Raw genomic sequence first — 23,597 nt, 5'->3', positions numbered from 1 at the left:
AGTGTGCAGTCGATGAGAACAGGAAAGGTTTGCAGTTGGTGCTTGACTTGATGTATTTCTCTCTCTTGGTTCCTGTTTTTGTTGCAGATGTCATTCATATAGCTGTGGAAGGCTTTATTAGCTCTTGAGGAGACCTTCCCCTGCACACACACACTCATACCACTCAAGGCTGGCACTGTAGCAGAGGAAGATGGAGCTCGTAGATCTCCTGGCGTTCTCCTCCACAGAAATGAACAGTACAACGCTCACTCTGGCTTTGCTGGCGGTCTTCGTGGTTCTGCTGTACTGGTAAGTGATAACAGTGATATGGGCCGTGCGTCACACACAAAGCCTGCCGAAGTTCCTCCAACATCTACGGAGTCCTTCGATTCTCAAGGTGAAACTGGATGATAATTGGCTGGAAGGGATGTGGAGGGTGAGGAGGTTTGGAAGCAGAGGTTGAAATGAATGCTCACAAAACTCATGTTGCTTTTTAGAGAGTTCTGTCTCCTTGCAATGTTTTGCCTTAAGTCAAACAAACTGCTAACAGAAGTTGTCATCAAAATTAAGAACTTATTACTGTTGGTTTCTTGTTAATTTCTTCAGGCAGCAGGAGCATTGGTGCTGGTCAGAAAGAAACAGTACTCGTTGCAAGGTCTCGTTGGGCTCTTTGTACTATGCTGCACAGTTGTCACTTGCCAGTTTTCTTGGCTTAGGTTTATAGGCACTTTAACTGCTGCTTGAATTTCTTCTCTTTTTCTTTCCACACTGAGTAATAGATACAAATCAGAATAACAGCAGCCCTACTGGTAGGCACAGTAAGCATTGCAATGAGCTATGCTGAAATGGGGGGGGGAAGAATACTGCCCTGTCCAGATAATTTATTTTGGAAATTAAATTGGCTGATCTGGGAATGCTTTTCTGTCTGGTTTTACTTGAATGCCTTTTCAAATCCTGCTTTCCAGTCAGGAGAAGAAATATATTATTTTTTTTCCTCATTTGCATGTGTGTTTGAGAAAAGGTTTTAGGGAGAGTGGCAGGAAAAGAACCTCATAATAAAACCCAAAGCTAAACTCAAAGAAAATAATGGTGGCACCATGAGTTCAGCACAATCATTGTAGCAGTGTAAGTGGTGGATCGGTTCTGTTCATGTTTCTTTATTCTTTGATCCTGTCAAACTTTGTTCAACTTGTGTGTTAAGGGAGAGTCTAGAGAGATTAAAAAAGAGTCAAGTCAAGCCTCTATTTGATGTGCATTGCCATATCAGGTAGGTAGATGAGCCTGCTTTCTGAATAAGATCTGCTCAAAACTCTGGCTCAAATAATCACAAAAGTCAGTTACACTGACTTTGAACTTTATTTGGGGGAAAAAAAATGGCAAGGCTACATCTTTCATTAAATCCACACTGTTTAACTGCTGACCTGTGGATGTGTGTAAGCTTAAAGTGGTGGGAGAGAGGCCAGAGGCAGAGACACAGTTCAGAAATGCAGCACGTGGGCTGGTGAGCTCTGGCAGCCTGTGAGGTGGCTGGGAGAGCCTGATGCTCCTCAGTAGTAAATGTCAAGATGTGCCGAGGTCTGTGAAGAAACAGAACTGTTCTGTGCAAATGTACTGTGTGTTCTGGTGTACGCTTCTCCAGAGCCTCACTTTAGGACTCATTTTAAGGACGGCTGTTCTTCCTACTGGAGGGAAGACATGGGAGCTCTGTGCAGAATCTGGTCTTGACATAAACAAAGCTGGATCTAATGGCAGACTGAAATCAAACTTGAACCAGACTCCTGGCTGTGGACAGTCAACTGCTGAATTGAGTATGTGCCATATAATTTGCAGAAAGTCCAATTTAGGAGCGAGGTGGGAAGTTGCCTTACAGTAGAGATATGTCATTCAGTGTCTCTCCTTTCCTGGCTGAAGATGAGCTCTGTGAAGGCATCGAGTAAAGGAAGCTAGAGTTTTATGATGAGAAATTTTTTATACCTTTACCTGTCAGTGGTTATTGCTAACTGATCTTATTGATCTGCAGGTGCAAGTTGGTTTTAGGATAATTTATTAAATACGGCTGCCTTTAGGCCACTCTTCCAATGAGAAGCTGGCATTGCTTCTTAAACTTGTAGTGAAGCATCTTGGGCAACATACTTGGGCTTATTGGTAGGTTTGCCTGGTTGACCAAGCTATTCAGATCCATTTATTTCAGTAAAATGCAATGACTGAACACATAAAGTTAGTGGCTTGAAGCATATCTACAAGCGTGGTGCTTGTTTTTCAAACCTGTCAGTCTATTCATATAAGATTCTATTTTGTATAAAACTTATTTTATATTGCAGCTCTATTTAAGCGAATGAGTTAAAACCAACTCATGCGCATAGCCTCCTTTGTTCTCAGCTGAAACCTTGGGTTCAAGGAATTATTTAAAGAGTATGTAAGGGGTTGCTGATAGAAAGGCAGGTTCCTCATTCTAGAGGTTTTTCTTAGTACAATCATATTGCATGCAGAATTGTGTGTCTCTTCTAGGAGTTAGAGAACACAAGTGTTACCTATGTCAGAAGTAGTAATAAAGTAATAACTGCTCAAGTTCCTTATTCTAAGCCTTACTCTCATATTTTAATAACTTCTGAATCCCTCTTTTTTTTTTTCCTTGCCTTTTTCTGCCAGCATTGTAACTTTTCAGAAGGGGAAGGGAGGAATTAATATTTGCTGTTGTAAAGTTTGTTATGAGAGTAACTTCTGATTGATCAGGGTTTTAACGTGTCTAATGTTTTGTGAGTACAAAGGCAAGGCAATTTGTCCACCTTTTTTTGCTTTAAAAGGCTTACATGCTAAACAAAAGGCAGTTGTAGGTAGAGAAGTGAGTTGTTACAATTCTAGTGTGCGTTAGATTTACCATGGTGTTGTCAACTGCCATGTTATTGAGCTATTTCCTTAGCATGATTTTTGTGGATGAATGGTACTCTGTGGTTCAAATGACACCCTTGAGTTGCTGCCCATCAGCTAAGCCTCTGTAGCTGCTAGTGTGTGCATTGTAAGGCCAGCTGTGATTTATCACAGTTCAGCTGACAGGTGATATCTTGCTAAGTTGTGATAAGACCAATCTCTTCACATTTCTGCGTAAGGTGAGGTCATATGAATTGGGGGGAGAAGCAAGGGTTGGTTGGGAAAGGGAGGAGAGGCTGTAGCAGTTTAAAAATAAACTTCTGGAGAAGATACAAGTCTTAAGAGGAAACCTGGATGCTTAGGTCATTCCTTAGACTGTTTTTTATGGTACAATTCATATTATCAATGATTCTTTTAAAAATATCCTCTAATAGCACACCTGATTTCTTACATGCCATCATCCGTGAAATACGAACATGATTCTGGTAGTGTATTGTGTCAGCCTGAATTCAGTGACTGTAAGCTGTGTTTATCCTCCATATGGCCTTAAATCTGCTATAGGGAGAGGCTTTTTAAGTCAGCCGATCTAATTTTGGGAGTGGAGAGAACAGAAGCTTTTGGGTACACAATCTCTTTGGATTTAGAACAGGGTGAGCAAACATGAAGCTGCTTTTTCTGTCTTCTGTTAATGTAACTAATGTGCTCAGGTCTGCCTGCTGTCCTCCACTTACGAAGGACTTAGTTGTCCACTTCCCTCCTCATATTTACTACTTGCTATCCATGGCTCCAAGTCTTTTCCTGTAGATCTCATACCATGGATTCTTCAATGGCAGTTGCCACTTCCTTACTATTGTGGTAGACAATGAAATTTTACTGCTTTACTGAGAACAAAAAGGTGGTATATGGCTGAGTACATAAAGCCTGGTAATACCAGAGACACAACACTGAGTGCTGTTAAAAACAAACTAAAAATCAAACTAAAACAAAAACAACAACAAAAAACCCTCATGTCTATGTTGTTCCCACCCTCTGTGATTTCTACTAGCCAAACTGATTATTGGATCGGTTTCTTCTAAAAGCAATTCCTTTCTCAATTCCAAGGACTGCTGTCTCTATTTGTTTAATCTCTGAATCTCAGGGTTCTTTTTCAGGCACGAAATAAAAACAAACACTTAAGGTAGGAATGGGGTTAACATTTACAAATCCTAATGATATTAGACCAATTGACTGTATCCACTGTACTGAAAAGTACAGGGGTATATCTTTGCAACATACTGTTCATTTTCCTTTCAAGTGTATGCTGAGTTGGGTATCCCATGCTTGGTTGTAGATGCAAACATTGTTTTGTGCCTTTCTTTTTGCTGTCTGGGGAGATGTTTGATAAAATGAAAGCAGGAGTTTATCTTGCTTTAAAGTTTAATGTACCATAAGCTTAGCATTATGAAGAAGCTGTCACAGCATTCAGATACCTGTGTTCAAACTGGATTATCAAGCCCTTGTCTAAACAAACCTGTTTTTTTTCAAAAACTTGGAGGTTGGATGGGAGGTGTTTGTTTATGTTTGTAAGATACACGTCTAATTGCATGCTTTCAAACATAGCAAAATATATACCATTAATGTCCTTGTCTGTTTCTGAAAAGCTAAATTGTTCAGAAAGATGCCATTTTTACATTGAAGTAATTTTATGATCACTTGTGTAACAGAAATACTTAGACAGCGAGAGACTTGGGTTGCCCTGGGTTGAGACACTGTCCATGCATTGCATAACAAGGCAATCCTGACCCAAAGCGTTTGCTGCCACTAATCAACAAAAATGAAAACTAAGCCTTCTTTTTTAAATCTGTCCTTAAGCCTGGACATTTGCATACACTTAAATGCAGCTGATACTTGCACATGGGAGAGAATGTGTTAGAGTTCACTGGCTGATACTGTATATGTAGTAGGCCACTTTAGAAGTTACAAGTTAATTTCAGGACATAGTATCTTGATACAGGTGACTTTAACGCTATTGCTTGTTTGGCATTACTTCATATCTGTGGTTTGGGAAAGCGCTATGAAAGAGAAAGCTTAGGTATATCTGTCTCCAAATAAAACTCTGCTCAGGTTTTGCAGAACCTTGTTGTTTGGGCTTGAGTTGGGCAAAATTGAGATCATATATATCTCTATGCTTATGGTTTGAGTGCAAGCCTAGGCTGAGGAGGTCATTCTCTCTGGCACATCCTTATATAGCTTCCAGACAGATCCATCATCAGGCTGTACAAAACCTGGATCCATTCAGAAAGAAGCACCGGTTGTGGGTGGGTATGCCCAGACTATTCCAGCTCTCTCTAAAGCCATCAAAGGCACGGTGCTATAAGGTCCGCTGTGTCTGGAAACCGAAGCCTGGATATGGAGCACCAACACACATCCGTAATGATGCATTGCTCTGCTCTCATGTCAGGCTCATTGACTTGAGAGGTTCAGAGAGGCATCCTACTCCTCAGGTGTTTAAGCAAGCTTGTTTCACCTGCTGTCAGAAAGCAGGGCTTTGCAGACAGCGAGTGCTCAGGGGCTGGTGCTCCTGGGCTGCAGCTGGGCTCTGGCTGCACTTTCACCAGGCTCTGCCTGCTGAGCTCTTTTCATCTTGTGCATCCCTCCCACAGCAGTGGCTGACTTCAGGTTTAGGCTATCAGGCTGTGATTCCTTCTCTTTTACCTAGATCAAGTGACTCTGGGTGAGCCTGAGAAGGAGCAGGGTCTTCCCTTATTACAGCTTGGTAGTTTCTCGGTTTGCATTGATTCCAGCATTAGGTTCACAGGGGAAGAAGGCAGGGAAGTGTTTTTTTTTTTTTTTTTTTTTTTTTTTTTTTTTTTTTTATATTCTGTTAACCCCAGCTTTTTTATTTTTTCCTAAAATGGCCATTATGTCAGTGGAAGTCATTCTGCCCCCCTTTATTCAAATGGCCCATTATGGAAGCTAGAAGGATCTGACTCAACAGGAAATATCAGCAAACTGCTGTTGATGACAGAAAAAGCTAACAGATTCCGAATGGTCTTTGTCATGCAGCTTTACATCAAGCAAATCTGGAATTCCCACTAACACGTCAAACATAATTTGATCCCACAGCTGTGCAATATACGACCTCCTCTTCCAGCTAAATCATCTCTAGGTGAGCCTGAGAAGGAGCAGCATAAGCTGCTAAATTATAATTTGGAGAAGTGCCATACCACAAATGACTAAATGCTTTCTTCCTTTGAAAACAAGGTAGATTTGATCATCCAGAATGAGGTTCACTCGCTGCCCTGATTATGCTGCTTTTAAGTAAACAAAGTTCTCTATTTTGGGGGAGAGGTAAAACAGTCTTCCAGAACTACAGTTGTATCTTCAGCTTTATTTTTGGGGTTCCCTCAGGGACTGAGTTGTAACACCGCTGTTATCCTGTTAAAGGTGGTTCAGCCTTTAGTGCTGAGAAATTTGTTTTTTGCTTGCTTGCCTGCTCTTCATTACAACTCTGAGACCTCTCATGTTCATTAAAAAAATAAAAATAAAAAAATAGGGGTTGCATGACCAGTAGTGCCAGTAGTGTTTATTCGAAGGTCCTCAAGTGCTTGTTGGTTGTGGTGTTTTTTTCCTTTTTTTTTTTTTTTTTTTCTTTTTTAAAGGTACTTTACCCTAACACATGTGTAAAGGCATCAGTCTCCAGCCTATTTATTCCTCATGGTTTTTGCTTTTCCCCAAACACTTTCATTCCTCATCCCTTAAGCACAATTGGATTTTAGTGCAGGGAGATTATAGTGTTAATTGTAGGCTAAGGTATACCTACAAGGATAAGTTAGCTTCTTTTCATGAAACAAGTATATTCACCTCTCTCTCTTCTGACATCGTATCCAGATCTAGCATCCACTGGAGCATAACCAGTGAGTGCTGTGAGGTTAGCTGATGCATGCAAATGCCACTGGGTGACAGGAGCTGGATCCAGCCCTTAAGCAGTCCCATTTCTGCTTTCCCCTCCTGCAGGGCTAGAATGGACTGGGTCTGATCTCGAGTGGGTTACATAGACAGGAGAGACTGGCAAGGGACTGTGCAATTACTCTGGCCTCTCCACCAGGCAGCTCCTGCCTGGGAGTCTTCTCTGGTGTTTTGTTTAGCTCTCCTGGACTAGCACGTTGGGTTTAGCTTCTGATCTGCTGTTTAGCTTGGGGCAGGTTGGTTTGTTTATCTTGGCAATATGCAGACACCTCACACTGTAATTTTCGGTGCTCTGCACTAACTTCTGGGAACTCCTGCCTCCATCTATTGACTGTATGAGGAACATGAGGAGCTTAACACACTGTCCTTGGTGCACCAAACAGGATTGAAATTAAAGGAGGAAAGAAGGCAATGAAAAATCTACCTTAGCGAGAAGGCTCTGGCTGCTTGAGCAATGGGACACTCCATCCTGTTGCGCAGAGGCAGTCTCTTGCTGTGTCTGTGCAGTGAATTGAGACTCAGAGAGGTCTCTCGGGGCACCTGATTTCTCTTTAAAAGAAAGCTGCCTACTATTCTTTGTTTCATTTTGTCTTTCCATCAGGTTTCATCAATGACAGTGTTGGGTCTGTGTTGTCCTCACTGCTGGCTCACTGTTAACTAACGCCTTTGACTGCTGTGTCTTGCTCCTCTTTAGGGAAGTTTTATACAGTATTTAACGGAGCTGCCTGAAAACCATTTTAAAATACAATATTGACATATTATTCAGACATTATAATTAATGGTTTCCCATGACATACCTGAATCCCTTAGATTTTTTTTTTTCCCCATTATCTCCCTAGGTTTGTTTTTTGTGTGTCTTCCCCACTGAAAACAAAGTTTACTGTTCGGTGAGCTCACTGTGTGCTAACTGCTGATAATTCACCAGCAGAAAAAGGTTGAAGTATTTTCTGGATTGGGTCTGGAAGTGCAGTTATTTCAATTTCACAGAAATGGTGAATGAGTTTGAGAAAATGATGTTCAATGTCAATCTCTTTGTTCCCTTTCTTTATGGACCATTGCGTAAACTGGTGACCATTTCTTTTAAACTCTGTTTGCTCATTTTACATGCATTTTCTATGGCTGAAGTAACATTGCAGGTCAACAGGGATATGAGAATTTTAATGCAGGGGCCATCTAACATATGGGAGATTGTCCATATAGTAGTTTCTTCCATGGCTAACACTTTCAATGGCTCTGAAGAATGTATACAGTTGGTCTGGGATTGTTTTCTAAGGAAGCAATAAACAGGTGAAAAGGGCAAAAACTTATATTTGTTTGGTGGCGGTTGTTGTTGTTTTTAATAGGAAAAGAAGCTGAATGTGTCCAGCAATGGCTGCAGAAGGACAGGAACAAAGGGCTGGGAACAGAAGGATATGACTCCACATTAAGTAGAAGGGGGCTGTTAGAGATTGAGACCAAGCATGTTTGGGAAAGTTGAGGCTGGAGTAAAGGAACTCAACTGAGATATATGTTGGGAGCAGAAGGGCATGGGGTCAGTGGCTATATGCTTGTGCAGGCAAAGTCTACTTCCTTGGAAAGAATAGTTCCTTTCAGCTGACAGAAACCTTGTGATACTTGTTGGCCGTTGAGGGATATGGGAAGGATGAAAAGGCAATGGACTTCAGAAGAGATGTGTAATTGGTAACTATACAATCACAAGCTCCTTCTGTTCGAACGCTCTTGGATGGGAACTATTGGCAGAGTTTTGAACCTGTAACCCAGAGTATTCTTTTAAGTTATTCAGTAGCAATAAATCTGATGCAATCTGTGCATGTATGTTTGTGGTTTCTCGTCCAAAAAGCTCCAAAGAGCTTTTATGTAAACACCCTCTCAGTAGAGCTATAACAAGATGAAGAGGTTGTGGAGGCACGTGGTTTGAAATGTGGGAAAGACATGAAATATAGCCACCCTGGGAGAGGAAGGAACAGCTAAGTATGTTGCATGCTAGCAGGAGGAAAAGAGTGAGAGAAGAAATGGTGGTCAGGACTGCAAGGGCCCTCTTCCAGCTCTTAAAATATCAATGTGGTTTGCGTGTTCTCCAAAGACTTTAACAAATCTCTGAAATACACATCATGGGTTGAGGTACAGCAGTGTCTCCAAGAGATCTCAGTATAGGTTTCATGGAAGGTACACTGAGAAGCTGAACATCTATGTAAGGATAGAATCATTAAGGTTGGAAGAGACTTCCAAGATCATCTGGTCCAACCATCCCCCTACCACCAATGTCACCCACTAAACCATGTCCCTAAGGATCACCCACTAAACCATGTCCCTAAGCACCACGTCCACCCTTTCCTTGAACACCCTCAGGGACAGTATATTGCAGTGAGTAAAGCACCACTATCCTGGATTGTTTTATGTCTCTAAAAGTTATTTGAGGTATATCTGGCCTGCTCTCATCTCCTCTTAAGAGCCAAGAATAGGTAGTACAAAGATAAATGATCCACAGTTTTATGTTAACTCTTACTAGCTATGATAACATGAGGTCTTTGCAGTTCAGAAGAATAGTATTTTAAACTTTGTCTACCAGAAATGTGTAGACTTGAGGTAATTTTTCATATTTTGGATACAATGCACAGTAGTTACATTTCTAAAGTTTAAAATTATTAGCAGTAGTTAATTAGCAGTTTCACAACTTATTTTCTTTCCTGATAATATGACTTTTTCTTAATACAAATGGAAGTCATATCAACTGTGAACTCTGACACAGAGCTCTGTTGTTGAAAGAAAGATGATCAGCTCCTGGGTGTCAGTCCTAGAGTGAGGATGCCTCCCCAGAGCAAGGTTATGGAGGAAGGCTGGAGTATTCCTCTGGGTACACAGTGGTTGTAGGACCATAAAAATCTGTGTCTTCAAAGGCCATAAGGACTGGAGTATTTACAGTGTAAGGCTATTCATACAGCCAGGATGCAGGCTGCAATTTGAGATCTGGGATTTGAGGAGTTTGTCCCTTAACCTGCTTCCTCAGTTTCAGTAGAAGTGAGCTATTAACAAGCACTGTAGGGAGGACCTCATTTCCATGACAGCTAGTGACTCAGTTCCTCTTGCAAGCCTTGACTGTATCACTGACGGACATTTTTCTACTTAATTTTTGACATTTCTGGGGCTTTTGTGCAGTAAAGCCTTTTCTCCCTCCTTCCCCCCTTTTTATTTACGTTCCTGAGTGCGAGTGTAGCCAAGCAGCGAGCTCAGTGCCATGGAAGCATTTTATATTTTGAGCAGAGATAAAAATCTCATTCCTTCTATAAACAAAACAAATCAACAGATGATGCCCAAGAGAACCATTTCTCTATAGCCATTTTCCTCCAGCTGCTTTCTATTCCGTGCGGCTTGCAATGCACCATATGAAATACGTGTGTGCCTTTGTATGTGCAGAACACAGGTTTCCTCCAGACAGTGGCAGCTCCGTTGAAAACAAGCAAAAAATACTACCTCCGCTATTTTTCTTCTACAATCCTGTAATAATAAGATTACTAATAAATAGATTACTAATAGAGTTATTTGGTCGTTTCATAGCATGTAGCTTAGCAATGCAAGAGGATATGCTGAAGGAGCTCTGCAATTGCACCTGCTACGTCTTTATTCTGAATGGGTTCGGGCTATTGTCTGTGAAAGGATGAGGGGCAGAAATAATCTGAGTGAGCCTGAGTGCATCATAAACAGGCGGGGATGAGGACACAGCCAAAAGGCTTATTTGAAGTTTGCTGCTCTGCAGGTGCTTTCATATGCCTGTGCCTGTGAGGAGCTTGTGTCTATTGCTGCAGTGGCTTTGTGGCCAGGTACAAGCCTGTTGGAGGAATAAGTCTGGTGGAAGGCATGAGAAGTGGCCCTTCTAGCCTGTTGAAGGTTCTTGGTTGTTGACACCTCTTGCTTTCCTGCTTTTATTTAGTGAACAGTTCAGAGGCTCAAGCAAATGGCCAAAAGCCATGGTAGAGAGGGGTGAGACCAGCAGCACCATGGAGGTAGATCAGGCATGGAACAGAGCAGACAGTGCTGGATGAAGACATGGCAGAGAAAGTGCGCTGTGAGCTCCCACGTGGTCAGGAATAGCTGCAGGTGAGTTCCTGGCAGAGGGGCAGCTGCAGGTGCCTCTTATCTCAGCAGCATCTTGCTGCTCATCTCCTCCCTTCTGTACAGGAAGAGGGGGGCTAAGCCAGATGTTCCTCAGCTAGGGCCTGGAGGAGTCGCATTTGTCCCTGCGGGGGGATAGTCAGTGGCCTCTGAGACTTGGAGGAACTTGGAGCTGGTGTGGGGGGAAGCGATAAAACTTGGCAACGCCTCTTCTTGTTTCCTCACAAAGTGTGGTTTAGAACTGATGGGAAAATACTGTGGCTTCTCATCCAAATAGCTCCCAAGAGTTTTTATGTAAACAGCCTGAATGTATACATGTATGTATACACATGTATACATATGTATATATATATGTGTGACTAGGAACAAGCAGTTTCTAAGAAGAGAAGCAAAACATAACTGAGCTGATCCATGGATAGATCATGCTAAGCCCCCAAAGCAACCCCCTTATCCCATCCCTAGCCAAATGACTTCTGGCAGCCAAGGAAGTAACCTTGGGTAAAAACAATAGAACTTTTACAACGGGGATGTTAGCTACTGACCCTGGATGTATTTTATGACACCACCTTGGTTTAGTCTTGTTTATCTTCATTCTGTGGTAGATACATTGTCCTGAGTTTCAGGAAAAAACTGCAGCCTGTGCATGCAACTCCAGCATCTATCGTTAGGCTATGCGGGCTGTGCGCTCATGTTCATCAACACTGGATCACTCCTCAAGACAGATCTAATCTGGACCAGGGCGGGCATGTGAAACAGTTTTAATTTAATAAGTTAGAGTAACTTATACCATTTCTGTTGTGCTACTGGGAGAAGGCAAGCTGTACCTGGTCTGGTTCAAAGTTTACTTTTCCATATTAACAATTTGGAATTAGCAGAGCTTGTTTTACTCTTATGAGATCAACACTTCTGGATGGTGTGGCTGAGATGGTTTTGATCAAATGTTTCTTGTCTAAAACTGGATTTGCTGTATCATTAAAACAGGGTCCCAAAATTACTTGAGAACTTGATTCCCTTTACTTTGTGCAATTGCCCTATTAACATTAAGGCACAGCAAGAAAAGGTCAGTAGAAATATTACTTACCACCATGTGGAAATTAATCACTTTTGTAAGTAATTAATCATTTTTTTAAGTTCTGTATTTGTGAATGAGTTTCTCAAGGTGATTTGTTTGTGTCCAGGCATTTAGACTGGTAATATCATTCAGGTTTAAACTCAGAGCTTTGAGGAGATAAAGTGTTGTAACGTAGCTGACTCGTTCTCCAAAGAAACAAAATATTTTAGCTGCTCAGTTCTTCTGAAAAATTGTCTTTAAACAGAGATAGTTAATAGTCAGAAATCTTGTCCCAGTTGTTGGTGGCAACCACTGTTTTGTTTTTTTTTTTTGGTGATGTTATTTTGTGTCAAGTTATAGAGCTGAATGTGAAATTTAAAAATGTTTTTGTAAAGTTTACGTAGAAAAATTGTCTAATTTGTTAACCAAGAAATTATGATCTTTTAAATAACTCCTATAAGCTGGTTTACCAGTTTAAACCCTTTAAATTCTTAGGCTGAATTTTGCTTGCATTATTTAGACCAGTGATAAAGCATCTTGTTCTTTTTCTTTCCTACCTGAGAAAAGTTAGAAATAAGTCTCTTACCTCTTGACTTTGACAAGGACCTTTTTCTGGCTGAAAGTGTTGCTAAACATAATATTGATACTGTAAAAAAACTAACCCACACAGAAACCCAAGCTGCACCATAAATCTTTCTCTGACGCTGCTCGCACTGGTTATGTAAATAAAAGAAAATTGATGCTGTTTGTAGAATTGTGATGATCCGGGCAAAATTGCTCTTGTGTGATAGAAATTGTATGCACGTATGTGTGCCCTCTATCTGTCCGCCCACCCACCCAACTCCTGTTGTTCTGGTTAGCTCTGGAGCTGGCATACATACCACACAACCACTAACTGAGGCTGAAAAGGTCCTTTCTCAAGGTTTCTGAGAAGATCATTACAGTGTCTCTTTTTATCTTTTCCTTGCTTAGCAAAGACCTTTTGATTGAAAAATATATTGTCTGGTTTGGAAGGAATTACTGTATCTAGTCAGACATTAATGACTTCCAATGTGGTGGATTTGGGTTCCTGTGCCAAACAGTTCATAGAGATGTAGTATACTAAGGGACGTTTCAGCCCTGTGCCTGTTGATCCCCAAGGATGCAGCTGATCCATCTATCTATCTATACACTTTTTTTTTTTTTTTTTAATTACATTGCATCTGTCAATAACTGATGGCCAAAATCATTATCAATGTGTTAATTTAAAGATCAGTCAGCATTTTCAAAGGCTGGGCAGTTTCAAGAGCTTTCTCTGAGCAAGTTGGAGGCTTTGTCTTGTAGGCTGTGAGCAAATTGTTACAAAACACAAGAGAGTTGGTAGGAGTTTGTGGAATCATAATTAATTGACAATGGTTTTTCAAAAACCACTTCTTCCAATTTGAAATAAGCTGTTAAAATAATTTAGAAGTGTTATGATAGTCCCTTGATACATGCTGGTAGCTTTGGGTTAAACACATAAATAATGCTGAAAGAACTATATTTAGTTCCAGACTGATCCAAGGACAAACTGAAAAACTGAAGGTCAAATAACAAAACAAAGAACAGAAAATTATAGCCCTCCTTATTCTGCTCTGCAGCATGCTGCTTGGCAGCCATGAAGGTTCAATACTGGGGAATTTGTCACTTACAACTCTTTATGATTTGTACTTTAAGTAAAGCAAGTAAGCCTGGAGTGCATGTACTTATTGACAAAAGCACATCACTGAGTCCTGTCAGGCTGAATCTAAACTGGAGCTTCTGAGTATTGCAGAATTGCTGGGGCCTGGATATTAAAAGGTTTATGAGAGAACAATTGCTCAAGGACGACTTCCCCCAAGCTCTGTCTTGACCCTTGTGCTCTAGGAGTTTCTACCAGGAACTGAGCCAAAGTGTAACCAGGTACTAAACATGGGACTAAGACAGTTGGATGATTGTTACTTATTTATTTTGTTTGAGCTATCAAAAATGTTGAACTACAGGAACTTCAGGTCACTCCTTACTTGAGATAGCTAGAAGTCCTTGCTGGAGTTTAAATGGTTCAAATGTAGAGCTCAATAGTTCCAATCACAGAGATAGGGCAATGAGCTTCAATCCATGCAAGACCACTCTGAGCTGGGAGTGCTTTTTGCCTCCCTGATGGAGAGACCTACGCAGCTTGCTGATCCTGGCAGCACCCAAGGTAGGAACTAGACTCCATTATCTCTATCTAGGAAAAGCATCTCACTTGCATGGCTGCAGGCCACATAGGCACTGTTAGAGCCGTTGGACCAGATCTCAGTGGCCGTGACTGTTTGTTCAGCTTAAGATCTGCACAAGGTTGGTTAGACTCTGAATGCTCAGGCTGATGCTAAATTGATGATCATCAGTGATGTGATCTATGCAATCACGTTTATGCTATGTTACACTTGACCCAATCTTGCCAAGCCTGATCATGCCAGCCTGTCATTTTCCCAGCTCCCCAGCGTGCCCAAAGCACTTGCCTAGTGGCCAACCATGCTACAGCCCCCAAGGCCAGATCCCTTCCCTGGGGTATCTGCTGGCCAGTTTGCTCCAGCCAGTTGACAAAGTCAGTTTGCCATGCTTTTATTAGGGAATATAAGTAGTAAATGGTGGAATAAATTCTTTTCAGAGGCTTCCTTCCTTTTAAACTACTTTCATGCTAGCCTTTCCAATCCTGAGCTGCATATGAAACCTTTCATTCAGTTAAAATAGCAGGGTAGGATCTCACAGACTAACAGTGTTTTAAAATTGGGTAGTACATTTTATATCAAATATATGCATTGTATGGAAAATGTTTATTCAGAAAACAAAACAATACAAAAACAAAACAAAACAAACAAACAAAAAAACCCTACTGGTTGGATAAAGATCAATGCATCCTTAGCAGACCCTAAAAATGAATGGGAACACATGTGATATAACTTGGCTGGCCAGTGGTTCCTAGGTGCATGCATTCAACTCTGAAGCAGCAACATTCAGTGGAACTGGCTTGTTTTTCTGAGATGGAAACCATTCTATATGTAATCAGTGTTTTTGTAATTTTATTCCAAGTCTAGGATTTGCATTTCAGAGGTTATGGGAAACAACAATTCCTTTCTTATTATCAGCTGACTATCAGTCAAATTTCTTCTGTGGCAATCTCTTTTTTCTTTTTAAATCTTTTTGTGGTGGTGTATGCTGTGTCTAAAAATAAAAGAAATCAAATTAGAGGCCCAGTAATTAGGGCTATCCCTTAAGCAGTCTCTGTGGAGAAGTGAAGAACAAATTGGGATTGTCCTCAGAGTCCCAGCTGATGTCTCGCTTTTGGCCTGGTTGTTTCTTTGGTTCCTGAATTTATGATATGTTTAATCTTGACAGCGTTTCAGAATAAGATGTAAACTGAGTTGTGGTTTAGAGGATTGGTTAAAGTCTTATCTTGGCCAAGGCTCATGTAAACTGAAACTTGAAACTCAGCCTTAGAAGAATTAGAACACTAATTCTTGCAAATATGTCTATTACCAGACATGTTTCTAACAAAAGGTTGTTTGCCCCCTTGTTTTTTGCTTCAGCGTTACACGGAACACTTACACAAGCAGCATATCTTTTCATTAGTTTAGTTGTGCTGTTCATTTATAGGTACACTTTACCTCAGACTTTTACAGATTATTTGCAGACTAATTCTGAGGTCATAAGCTTAGATATGCATACATATTATTATTTCTTTAACCACCAGATGGGTTAGGAATTTCTGTGTAGAGCAAGGAGTTCAGCAGTGCCATGGGTGAATGTGAGTACAGCTCTGATTTTGCTTTAATAGAAAAAGAATGACACTGCATGTGCATGCAAAAGGAGGAGAAATAAACTTCTTTTTACTTTTCTGACTACAAAAAAAAAAAAGAATTAAAAAGGAACTCCCAGCCATCACTACTTATGGTATGTCACCATAGCATTTTTTGGAGTTGTTTTTGGAGGGCTATTAACTTCACTATCTAAAAGCAAGCAAGCAACCAGCATTCTTCTATCTGCCAAGAGCAAGTTAAATAGATGTTTTAAAATTAGTTTTCACCTACAAAGAACATTTTGTTGTTCTTTAGTCTGTAAGGGTGCTCAAATGCCCAAGTTGAAGTCACAGCTAGCCACATCAGGAGAAATAATCTTTACACAACATGCTATCTAACTATGCGTGCCTTTGTGATGAGAGGAATATACCTTTCCTAGCAAAACCAAGTAAGAAATATCTTAGGAGCATAGAGGGCTCAATTATGATCTTTATTACCTTGCTGTAAAGCAAGAGCAGCACCACTGAACTCCTTGGAGTTGCCCTAAATTGAAGTGTGAGCTCTGAAATACAGAGCAGAATAAATTCACTTTATAACATGTTAACTTGGAGAAGACAAGTCTCAGTGGCAGTCCCAGCAGGATTACCAGCATTCAATCAATTTCAGGGCTTGTATATCCAGCATTGTAGGTAGGCTTGGGAAGCTTATTTTGCAATAGAAATGCCACTGCTCTACCACAGAATTCTCCAGTATCAGCCAAACCCCCTAAATAATCATCATCCCTACTGTTCAGTGTGTCAGTACGAGAAACAGAGGCGCAGGGGAATCTTTCGCAGTTCTGGCAGGAAATGTGTGCCTCAGAGAACAGGAGACTTTCCACTGGCGCAGGTCCTTGCTTTTAATGTCCTGCCTCTTTGGTGAGAGATGGCAGCTTATGGCACACTTCTGTAGGGGGTGGGTATGAGCTTTCCATGCGGCTACGAAAGCCTCTGGCACTTGTGTTCCACTGCCATGGACAGAATGCAGAATTGCAGAATTTTTTAATGCTTAAATTCATTATTCAAACTCCAAAATACTGTACAGTTAGCTTGGGGGAGAAGGGAGCCCTAACCCTAATGACTTTCAGTTTTGCTATTTAAGTCGTAAACAAGTGTTAACTTACTCATAGATTTGAGGACTTTGAGATTATTTTCAGTTCTATGTAGCAACAACAAGCCTAGAAATAAGATTTAGTTGGAGCCCTTTGCCCGTGCCCAAACTCTACTTCTTTATGCAGTCATGCAGCTTTAAAACTGATGCTTTCAGAAAATTCAAATAATGAGGGATTCATGATAAAGCCGTGAGATTGTTTTGCCAGACTTATTCTTGCGAAGCAGAACTAATAAAACTTTAAGGAAGAAGCCTTAGCCAAGTTCTTGAAAGTAGGCTATTTTTATTGTGAAAAACAAAATTAAAAAAAAAAAAAAAAGGAAAGAAAAAAAAAAGCTTGAAGATTGAAACTCAAGTTAATTTAATTCATGTGGCCAGTGTAGGCTTTTTGGTGAGCTGGAACCAGACAAACAGGTGTCAGGTGCATGGAAAACAAAGTAGTGTCAGTATGTTGGCTACGAGCTCTGCTTCCTCCTCCTTGCATACATAATGCTATGATGAAAGTTGGCAAAAGGAAATATGATTGCACGTGATTAAATGTTGACAGCTGAGGAGTTTGGCTTTCGGTTTACAGAGGTTAAAATGACAAAAATAAGCTTGGGGAGTAAAGCATCCTATGTGTCTTTCAGAGTTCCCTTTGCACAGTCCTGGAAAATATGAGTTGAAAAAAAATGTAACAAAGGCTGCAATAGCAATCTGATAAGGAAAAAAAAAAAAAAGAACAAAAAACTTTTAACCCCCCATCCCCCCAAAATGTTATAATGGAAAAAATCTGATGCAAATTGCAAAGGAAAATCACTGTTTCCACCCCCTGGGTGTGTACTATATCCCACAGCAGTTGGGAAATTCATGTTAAGGGGGAAGGGGGACAAGTTTTCCCTTTTCCTGGACTTTTGATGTAATTATTTAGCCAACTCTGAGGGAATCTCTGCATACTCTAAAAATTTAGTCATTTCTGAAATATTGATCTGGGGAGGTCACCGAATTCCAGAGTTGGTGAGGTCAGGGTAATGAGATCGAGTGACAGGCCCAGTGGTACCCACTGATTTAGTTGTTTAGACACTGTAACCAAACCATGACCTTCTTGCTCTGCAGCCTCTTTGATCTAACTATGTGAAAACACAGCTGCTTTGTGGAGATCGCATGTTAGTATGCATGTAGGCGTGAGGGTAACTTTTCATGACATTTACTTCAATTATTCTGGCGTCAGTTTATAACAATGATTATCGCCCACCTGCCCAGCCTTATCTGTTACTCAGAGCCCTGGCTTGTTCTCCCTTGGTGTAACTAGTGAGGAGACCACGCAGCCTGTGGGATAGCTCCTTGAAGGGGCTCCCTGTCTGACTTGGGGCTGCGGGCAGATGAAAGCCCTCTTGAGTGAGGCAGGGAGCCAGACCTAATCTCCACGGCCCTCCAGAAATATGTTGGGGCAGGGGTGGGAACTGCTGCTCTTGTCAGTCTGGGTGGACTTGCCAAAGGGCTTGTCCTGGTGGCTTCAGGTGGCCGTGACTTGCACAGTGGGCTCTGCTGGAGGACCTGCTGGCTTTTACAGGCTTTACGTGATGGGATTCACCAATTCCCCAATCCCAGGCCCAACAATGGCTCCTCAGTGCCTGCTTGCCCTGTGCCTCACCAGCCAAGGAGCCCATGGTACTGGTGATCAACAGGCAGGACGAAGCCTCTGGTGTGGGGGACACATCTGCCTCTGCAGAAGTGCCTGCGGTGTGAGTCTCTCACTTTTGGGTATCTGTTTGGTTTTTCAACATCTCTGCAACACAGTGGTTCCCTCTGCAGGTGCTCTTCCATCAGTGCCCCACTGCCTGAGCTGGAGTCTGTGTGGTATTTCCTTCCCTGGGCAGGAAAACGCAGGTATAGAGCAGAAATTAAATCTGCTAAAAGCTGTACCATGCTCCCATGGAAATACCTACCCAGACCCATATGAGATCATATGCTGGAGGCCAGCTGCTTCCTGCCCCAAGTTTAAACACCGTAAGCACGATAGTAAAGTTTGGTGATGTATGGATGTGACCTGGAATCATTTAGAGCAGAGGAGCTGGATGCAGAATTTATGTCTAGCCCAGGGCAGAGCATGTGGGCTCCTGGCTATTGTGTACTGTTGCCTTTCCACTCGCACACAAGCTTATCAAAATGTTTTTGCAGGCTTGCTTCGACTTCCCCGCACAGCTTTTAACTCTTCATTTGGGGACCTCTGCATCCTTTGTGAGCTCAGCTGGAACAGGCGGTGCTCGACGAGGGGCTGTGGTGAGAGCTTGGCCAGAGCCAGGCTTCTGCAGAGCTTGGCAGGAGCCAGGAGCCCACAGCGCTGTCTCTGCAGGCATGCTGGCTGCTCTCCTTGCCCACAGGCGCAGGGGTAGATGCATTTAAACATAAATAGAAAGGCAGCCCGGAGTGCCACTGTGCTTGTCCCGATTTGAATGCGTGCAGGAGGGGAGCATGGAGATGAGTTGATGTACGGGCTGGCATCAGAAATACAAAGTACATGTGGAGCAATGCCCTACAAAGTCCAGCAAAAAAAATCTCAATCATTTCTCTCCTCCGCCACACACACTTCTGTGGGTGGTGTGGGGTACAGAAACCAGGCCCCATAGCATTAGGTGCTGAACAAATGATGAAAAGATGCTTGCTGGCCTAATATCTTGGATGCAGTGGAGTCTAATTTAGTTCCTCGTGTCTTCAATGAATATGGTAGCAATAAGGTTCAGACCTTTAAAGTGTGTTCTGTGTTTCATAGGGAGGTGGTTGTCTTTCAAGGCAGATAGAGAATACTTCAAACTTTCATCCATACTGAAGCAAAAAAAATTAAGTACATTCTTTATATGAAATTTGTGTTTGTTTTTTAAAAAAATCATCTCCTTTTTTGTATGTAACATTTGCACAGTGCATGCATAAAAGGTAACAATCACTCTAGGCACTGGCAGATTTTTGCAGTGTGTGCAAAGGTCTGGAAGAAGCAGTTTTGGGAACGTCCTCCCTGCTGTCACAAAATGTTCTTTAGCTGCAGAAAAATAAATTACTTTAGGGTGTTTTTTTTTCTTTTTTTTTTCTTTTTGAATCAGAGTGTAGAAGTTCTATGGGAAAATTAAGTAATGGCAATGCTGGTTTTTTGTTTGTTTGTTTTTGTCTGTACTTCTTCCTTGCTGTGGGGACCTGTCAAGCACCAAACCAAATTGGTAAACACGGTACAACACCAAAGCAAAGCTGCCAAACAGTCCAAATTAGATGAGGGCGGCAAGAACGTGTTTGTGTTTTACTGTGAATATCTGCGAGAAATAAGCTGAGCATTTGTAAAGTACCTGTCTGGGCTTTTATTCAGATTGATTTTTAATGTGGATTTATATCGGAATTTGTTTAATGAATGCCTGTGGAAGAAATATTTTTCTGCTGCTTAGCATTACCCATGTGAAATACTCATCTAGAGAAGAAGATCTAGCTGAACATTTCAAAGAAAAATAGCTTTCAACACGTGCACTTTCTGTTCTAGGTTAAAAGTACTATGCAAAGTCTTAAATAGCTGGCTGTATTCTACCCTTTCATGTAATGTAATAGAGAATAATAATTTACTTTTCTGTTTAATACCGTGCAGCAGCGACTTGGCTGTAAAGACTGGGACAGGCTTACGAGTGTATGAGCAGCGTGCTGCAATTCCATTGTATGCTGGAGAAGTGGAAGAAGGATTGCTAGAAACCTCCATGGGCTGCTATAAAACTGTGTCAGGAGTGCGTTGCTGCAGCGATCAAATAACTAAACCTGCAAAAAGCCGTTGTCTGTTCTCCTGATAGGATGTGTAGATAATAGAAAGCTTCTAAGAGAAAACTCTGAAATGGCCAAATTTGACAGGATCCGGAAAGTCACCTTGCAAAACGATGCGCAGTTCAGATTGACTTGCTTTATTACTTGTATGCAAATTGAAAACATTCACACGTGTACAGCAGGGAAGGCATGGCCAGAGCATTTTCACATGTGGCTCCTGAGGTGTTAAATCAGCCAGCACCTTGAATTCCTGAAACGCAGGAAATTGGAGTTGGATGCGGCTGCAGATCAGGGTGAGGCTGGTCTGCCCGGGAGACCGCTCACGGGAGTCAATGGGAGCATTCATGGAGCGAGGTACTTCTGTCTGTAATGCACGGTATCACAGGCCTGTGCAAGTCGAGGAAATGGATTTCAGAGATAGGGTAGCCAAGGGAAAACTGGGAGGAAGGAAGAAAGTCTGTCGATACGGAGGTGTGTTAGTAAGCCGCTGAGAGAAAGCTGTTTCAGTGGAGGGTGTTAGGTAACTGGGGGAATGCTGGTAGTATTTTGTGCTTTAGATGGAAACACTTTGTTAAATTTAACCCCCTCTCTAACTGTTAGCTATCCAGTTATTACAGCAACCCCATGAAGCACATGTGTGGCATTGAAATGGAGCAGATGGGTTGTGATGGAGACTGGGACTGGAGAGCACTTTCCCACAGTAACCTTCTTGCTCTGGCTGGACTTCTACATCTTGTACCTCAGTATGGGCACACTCCTACCCAAATGCTTCCTTAAGTCAAAATTGCTGCAGTCCTGCTGGTATAATGGTGCCAGCTGTGCTGTGTGTCACCCCAGCAGGCTGTCAGAGCAGGTTCTCCTTCATTAGGATCCTGGTGTTAAGGCAAATTGCAACATGTGCAGCAGGAGCCGGGCAGGGGGGATGCTCAGGAGGGAGAGGGTGCTGCTGTGAGAGATCACATTTCTGTAAGCTTTTCTGTAGGCTGTGCTCTTCCCCAGCTTACAAGTCATGCCAGAGAGGAGGGCTGATGTACAGAAATGTCAGGCTGTACCAGAGTAGACTCGTGTTCTTACATAGTTCAATATTATGCTATATCTGGGAAGAAAGCCTGAATTATTCAGTCTCTTGCATAACTGTGTGTAAGAGTGTTTATAATCAAGGACTTGGGTTCTGTCCATATTTATGAATGACCAGGGCTTGGTCTGGGCATAGTTCCAGCACTGATAGTGTGTGTGAATTGCACAATGATTGTGGATACATGACATTGCTGCTCCACGCTAGGCCACGGGCTGGATGGGACATCTGGCAGGCTGTGTTCCCTACTTGGATGAGTGCACGCACAGTGAGGACTGCTACTGTACAAGCACGCCAGCCCAGCATGCTTTGAAGTCCTTCTACTGATTTAGTCACTATCTCTGTTTTTTTCTCCTTCTGATCATTTCTGGAGTTACAGGCCGTGCCTTGAGTATAAGCGAAGCCTTCCTCCAGCAGAAATAGTAATAAGGAAAACAGCTATTATGTTCCTTGAGTACTAATTGTTGAATTCTCCTTTTGCCTTTTATTAATGGCATATGGATACAACATCTTTACTGTATCTGATGAAATGTTGGACAAAGTGTTGCCATTAGCTCCACAGCTGCTATGGTTGTTGATGTTGAACACTCATACTTCTCTAGAGACCACTTTAAATGGGAACCCGATCCTGGCCATTATTGCCAACTCCTTTTGCTTTTGCCTTCACTGACAGAGTGGAAGCCTTGATGTTACCTTGGGGGAAAAGAATAGCAAAACTGCCGTGTATCTGTTTCACTCACACCTAAGGGCTCTGTTCCGTAACGTGCTCCTCCTGCGCTAGTATTGGGCTCCACCACATAGGAGCTTGGTGTATTGCTTTCAATCCCTCCTTACCATTTCATAACGAACCAGTCATAGGCTGTCTGCAGTATTTTCCTCCTCTTCAAGATCTCCTGTCAGGGTACAAGCCTCAGGACGAGCTCACAGATTGCTCTTCAGCCATTCCTGGAAGTAAGCAGGATCCTCTCTGCCTGCGTCTGATGGTGCAAGGCACAAAGCAGAGATACATTCTTGCCCTGAAGATCCTATAGTCTGAAGCAGAGGAGTGCTGGTACTGCTGCATTCATCATCAGCTAATAGCTCTTGGCCAGTGTCCTGGATGAAGGCTCTGCCTGCTGTACTGACATCCATCCAATTTCGGTAAATACTGGATTAAGCAAGAGAAAGGCAGCAAGAAAATGTCACATTGATCTCCCAGAAACAGCCTGTGATGTATGACTCCTTTGCCTCGTCCTAAATGAATTAACACTGCTGTAGAAGTAAATGGAAAAAAAAAAACAAAAACAAAAACAAACAAACAAAAAAAAACAAGCCTCTCTATGCTTTCTGTTTGTACATAATAAGAGGGGAAATGTTCCTTCCTGACCATGCTTTGGCAGGTCAGTAGATCCTTTTTGAAATGACACAGAATTGAGGATGTGGAATAATGTTCCTGTGGTAGCATAAGATACTCTAATTTCACTTCCCTATCCAAAGTAATCTCTTTGTCAAGAAACGCAACTTCAAGTAAGTGGGACGTTGCCCTATTTATTTCTAGCAACTATGAGTGGCTACTGACAACATAGGAGTTTGTTCTGAGTGTGAAGCATCTTCTCCCATTGCAGCATGTCATGGATCATTTGGTCTTAGAAATCTTCTGTTGTGTCTCTTCTGGAGGTACAAGGGTGTTCCTATGTTACTTCTAGAAACGCGCATGTCTAAGTGCAAGGCACACACCACTGAAGCTCTGGAGGAGCTCATCTTTCAAAGGAGGCGTTTGAAACTCCTTTTCAAGTTTATTTTTGTCCAAAGCCAGGATGAAGCATGTTGGTTGTGCACTCTGCTGGAGGAGTGTGAATCCTTTCTAGCTCTCTGCTGGCTGGACCAG

General features: G+C 41.9%; 1 protein-coding gene across 2 annotated transcripts in view; it reads left to right on the top strand.

Annotated features, from left to right (window-relative positions):
• The window catches only part of TBXAS1 (thromboxane A synthase 1), a 240,551-nt gene that overhangs the window by 12,451 nt on the left and 204,503 nt on the right, over positions 1–23,597 (top strand). For both annotated transcript variants that reach the window (XM_032207857.1, XM_032207858.1), the window contains exon 2: positions 88–288. In XM_032207857.1, the coding sequence (XP_032063748.1) occupies positions 191–288 (98 nt within the window). In that variant the 5' untranslated portion in view covers positions 88–190. The remainder of the gene's footprint in view (positions 1–87; positions 289–23,597) is intronic.

The sequence above is a fragment of the Aythya fuligula genome, chromosome 1 (genome assembly GCF_009819795.1).
Source record: "Aythya fuligula isolate bAytFul2 chromosome 1, bAytFul2.pri, whole genome shotgun sequence".
Lineage (NCBI taxonomy): Eukaryota > Metazoa > Chordata > Aves > Anseriformes > Anatidae > Aythya > Aythya fuligula.
The sequence above is the reverse complement of the archived record's forward strand: the minus strand, read 5'-3'. Positions and strand labels throughout refer to the sequence as shown.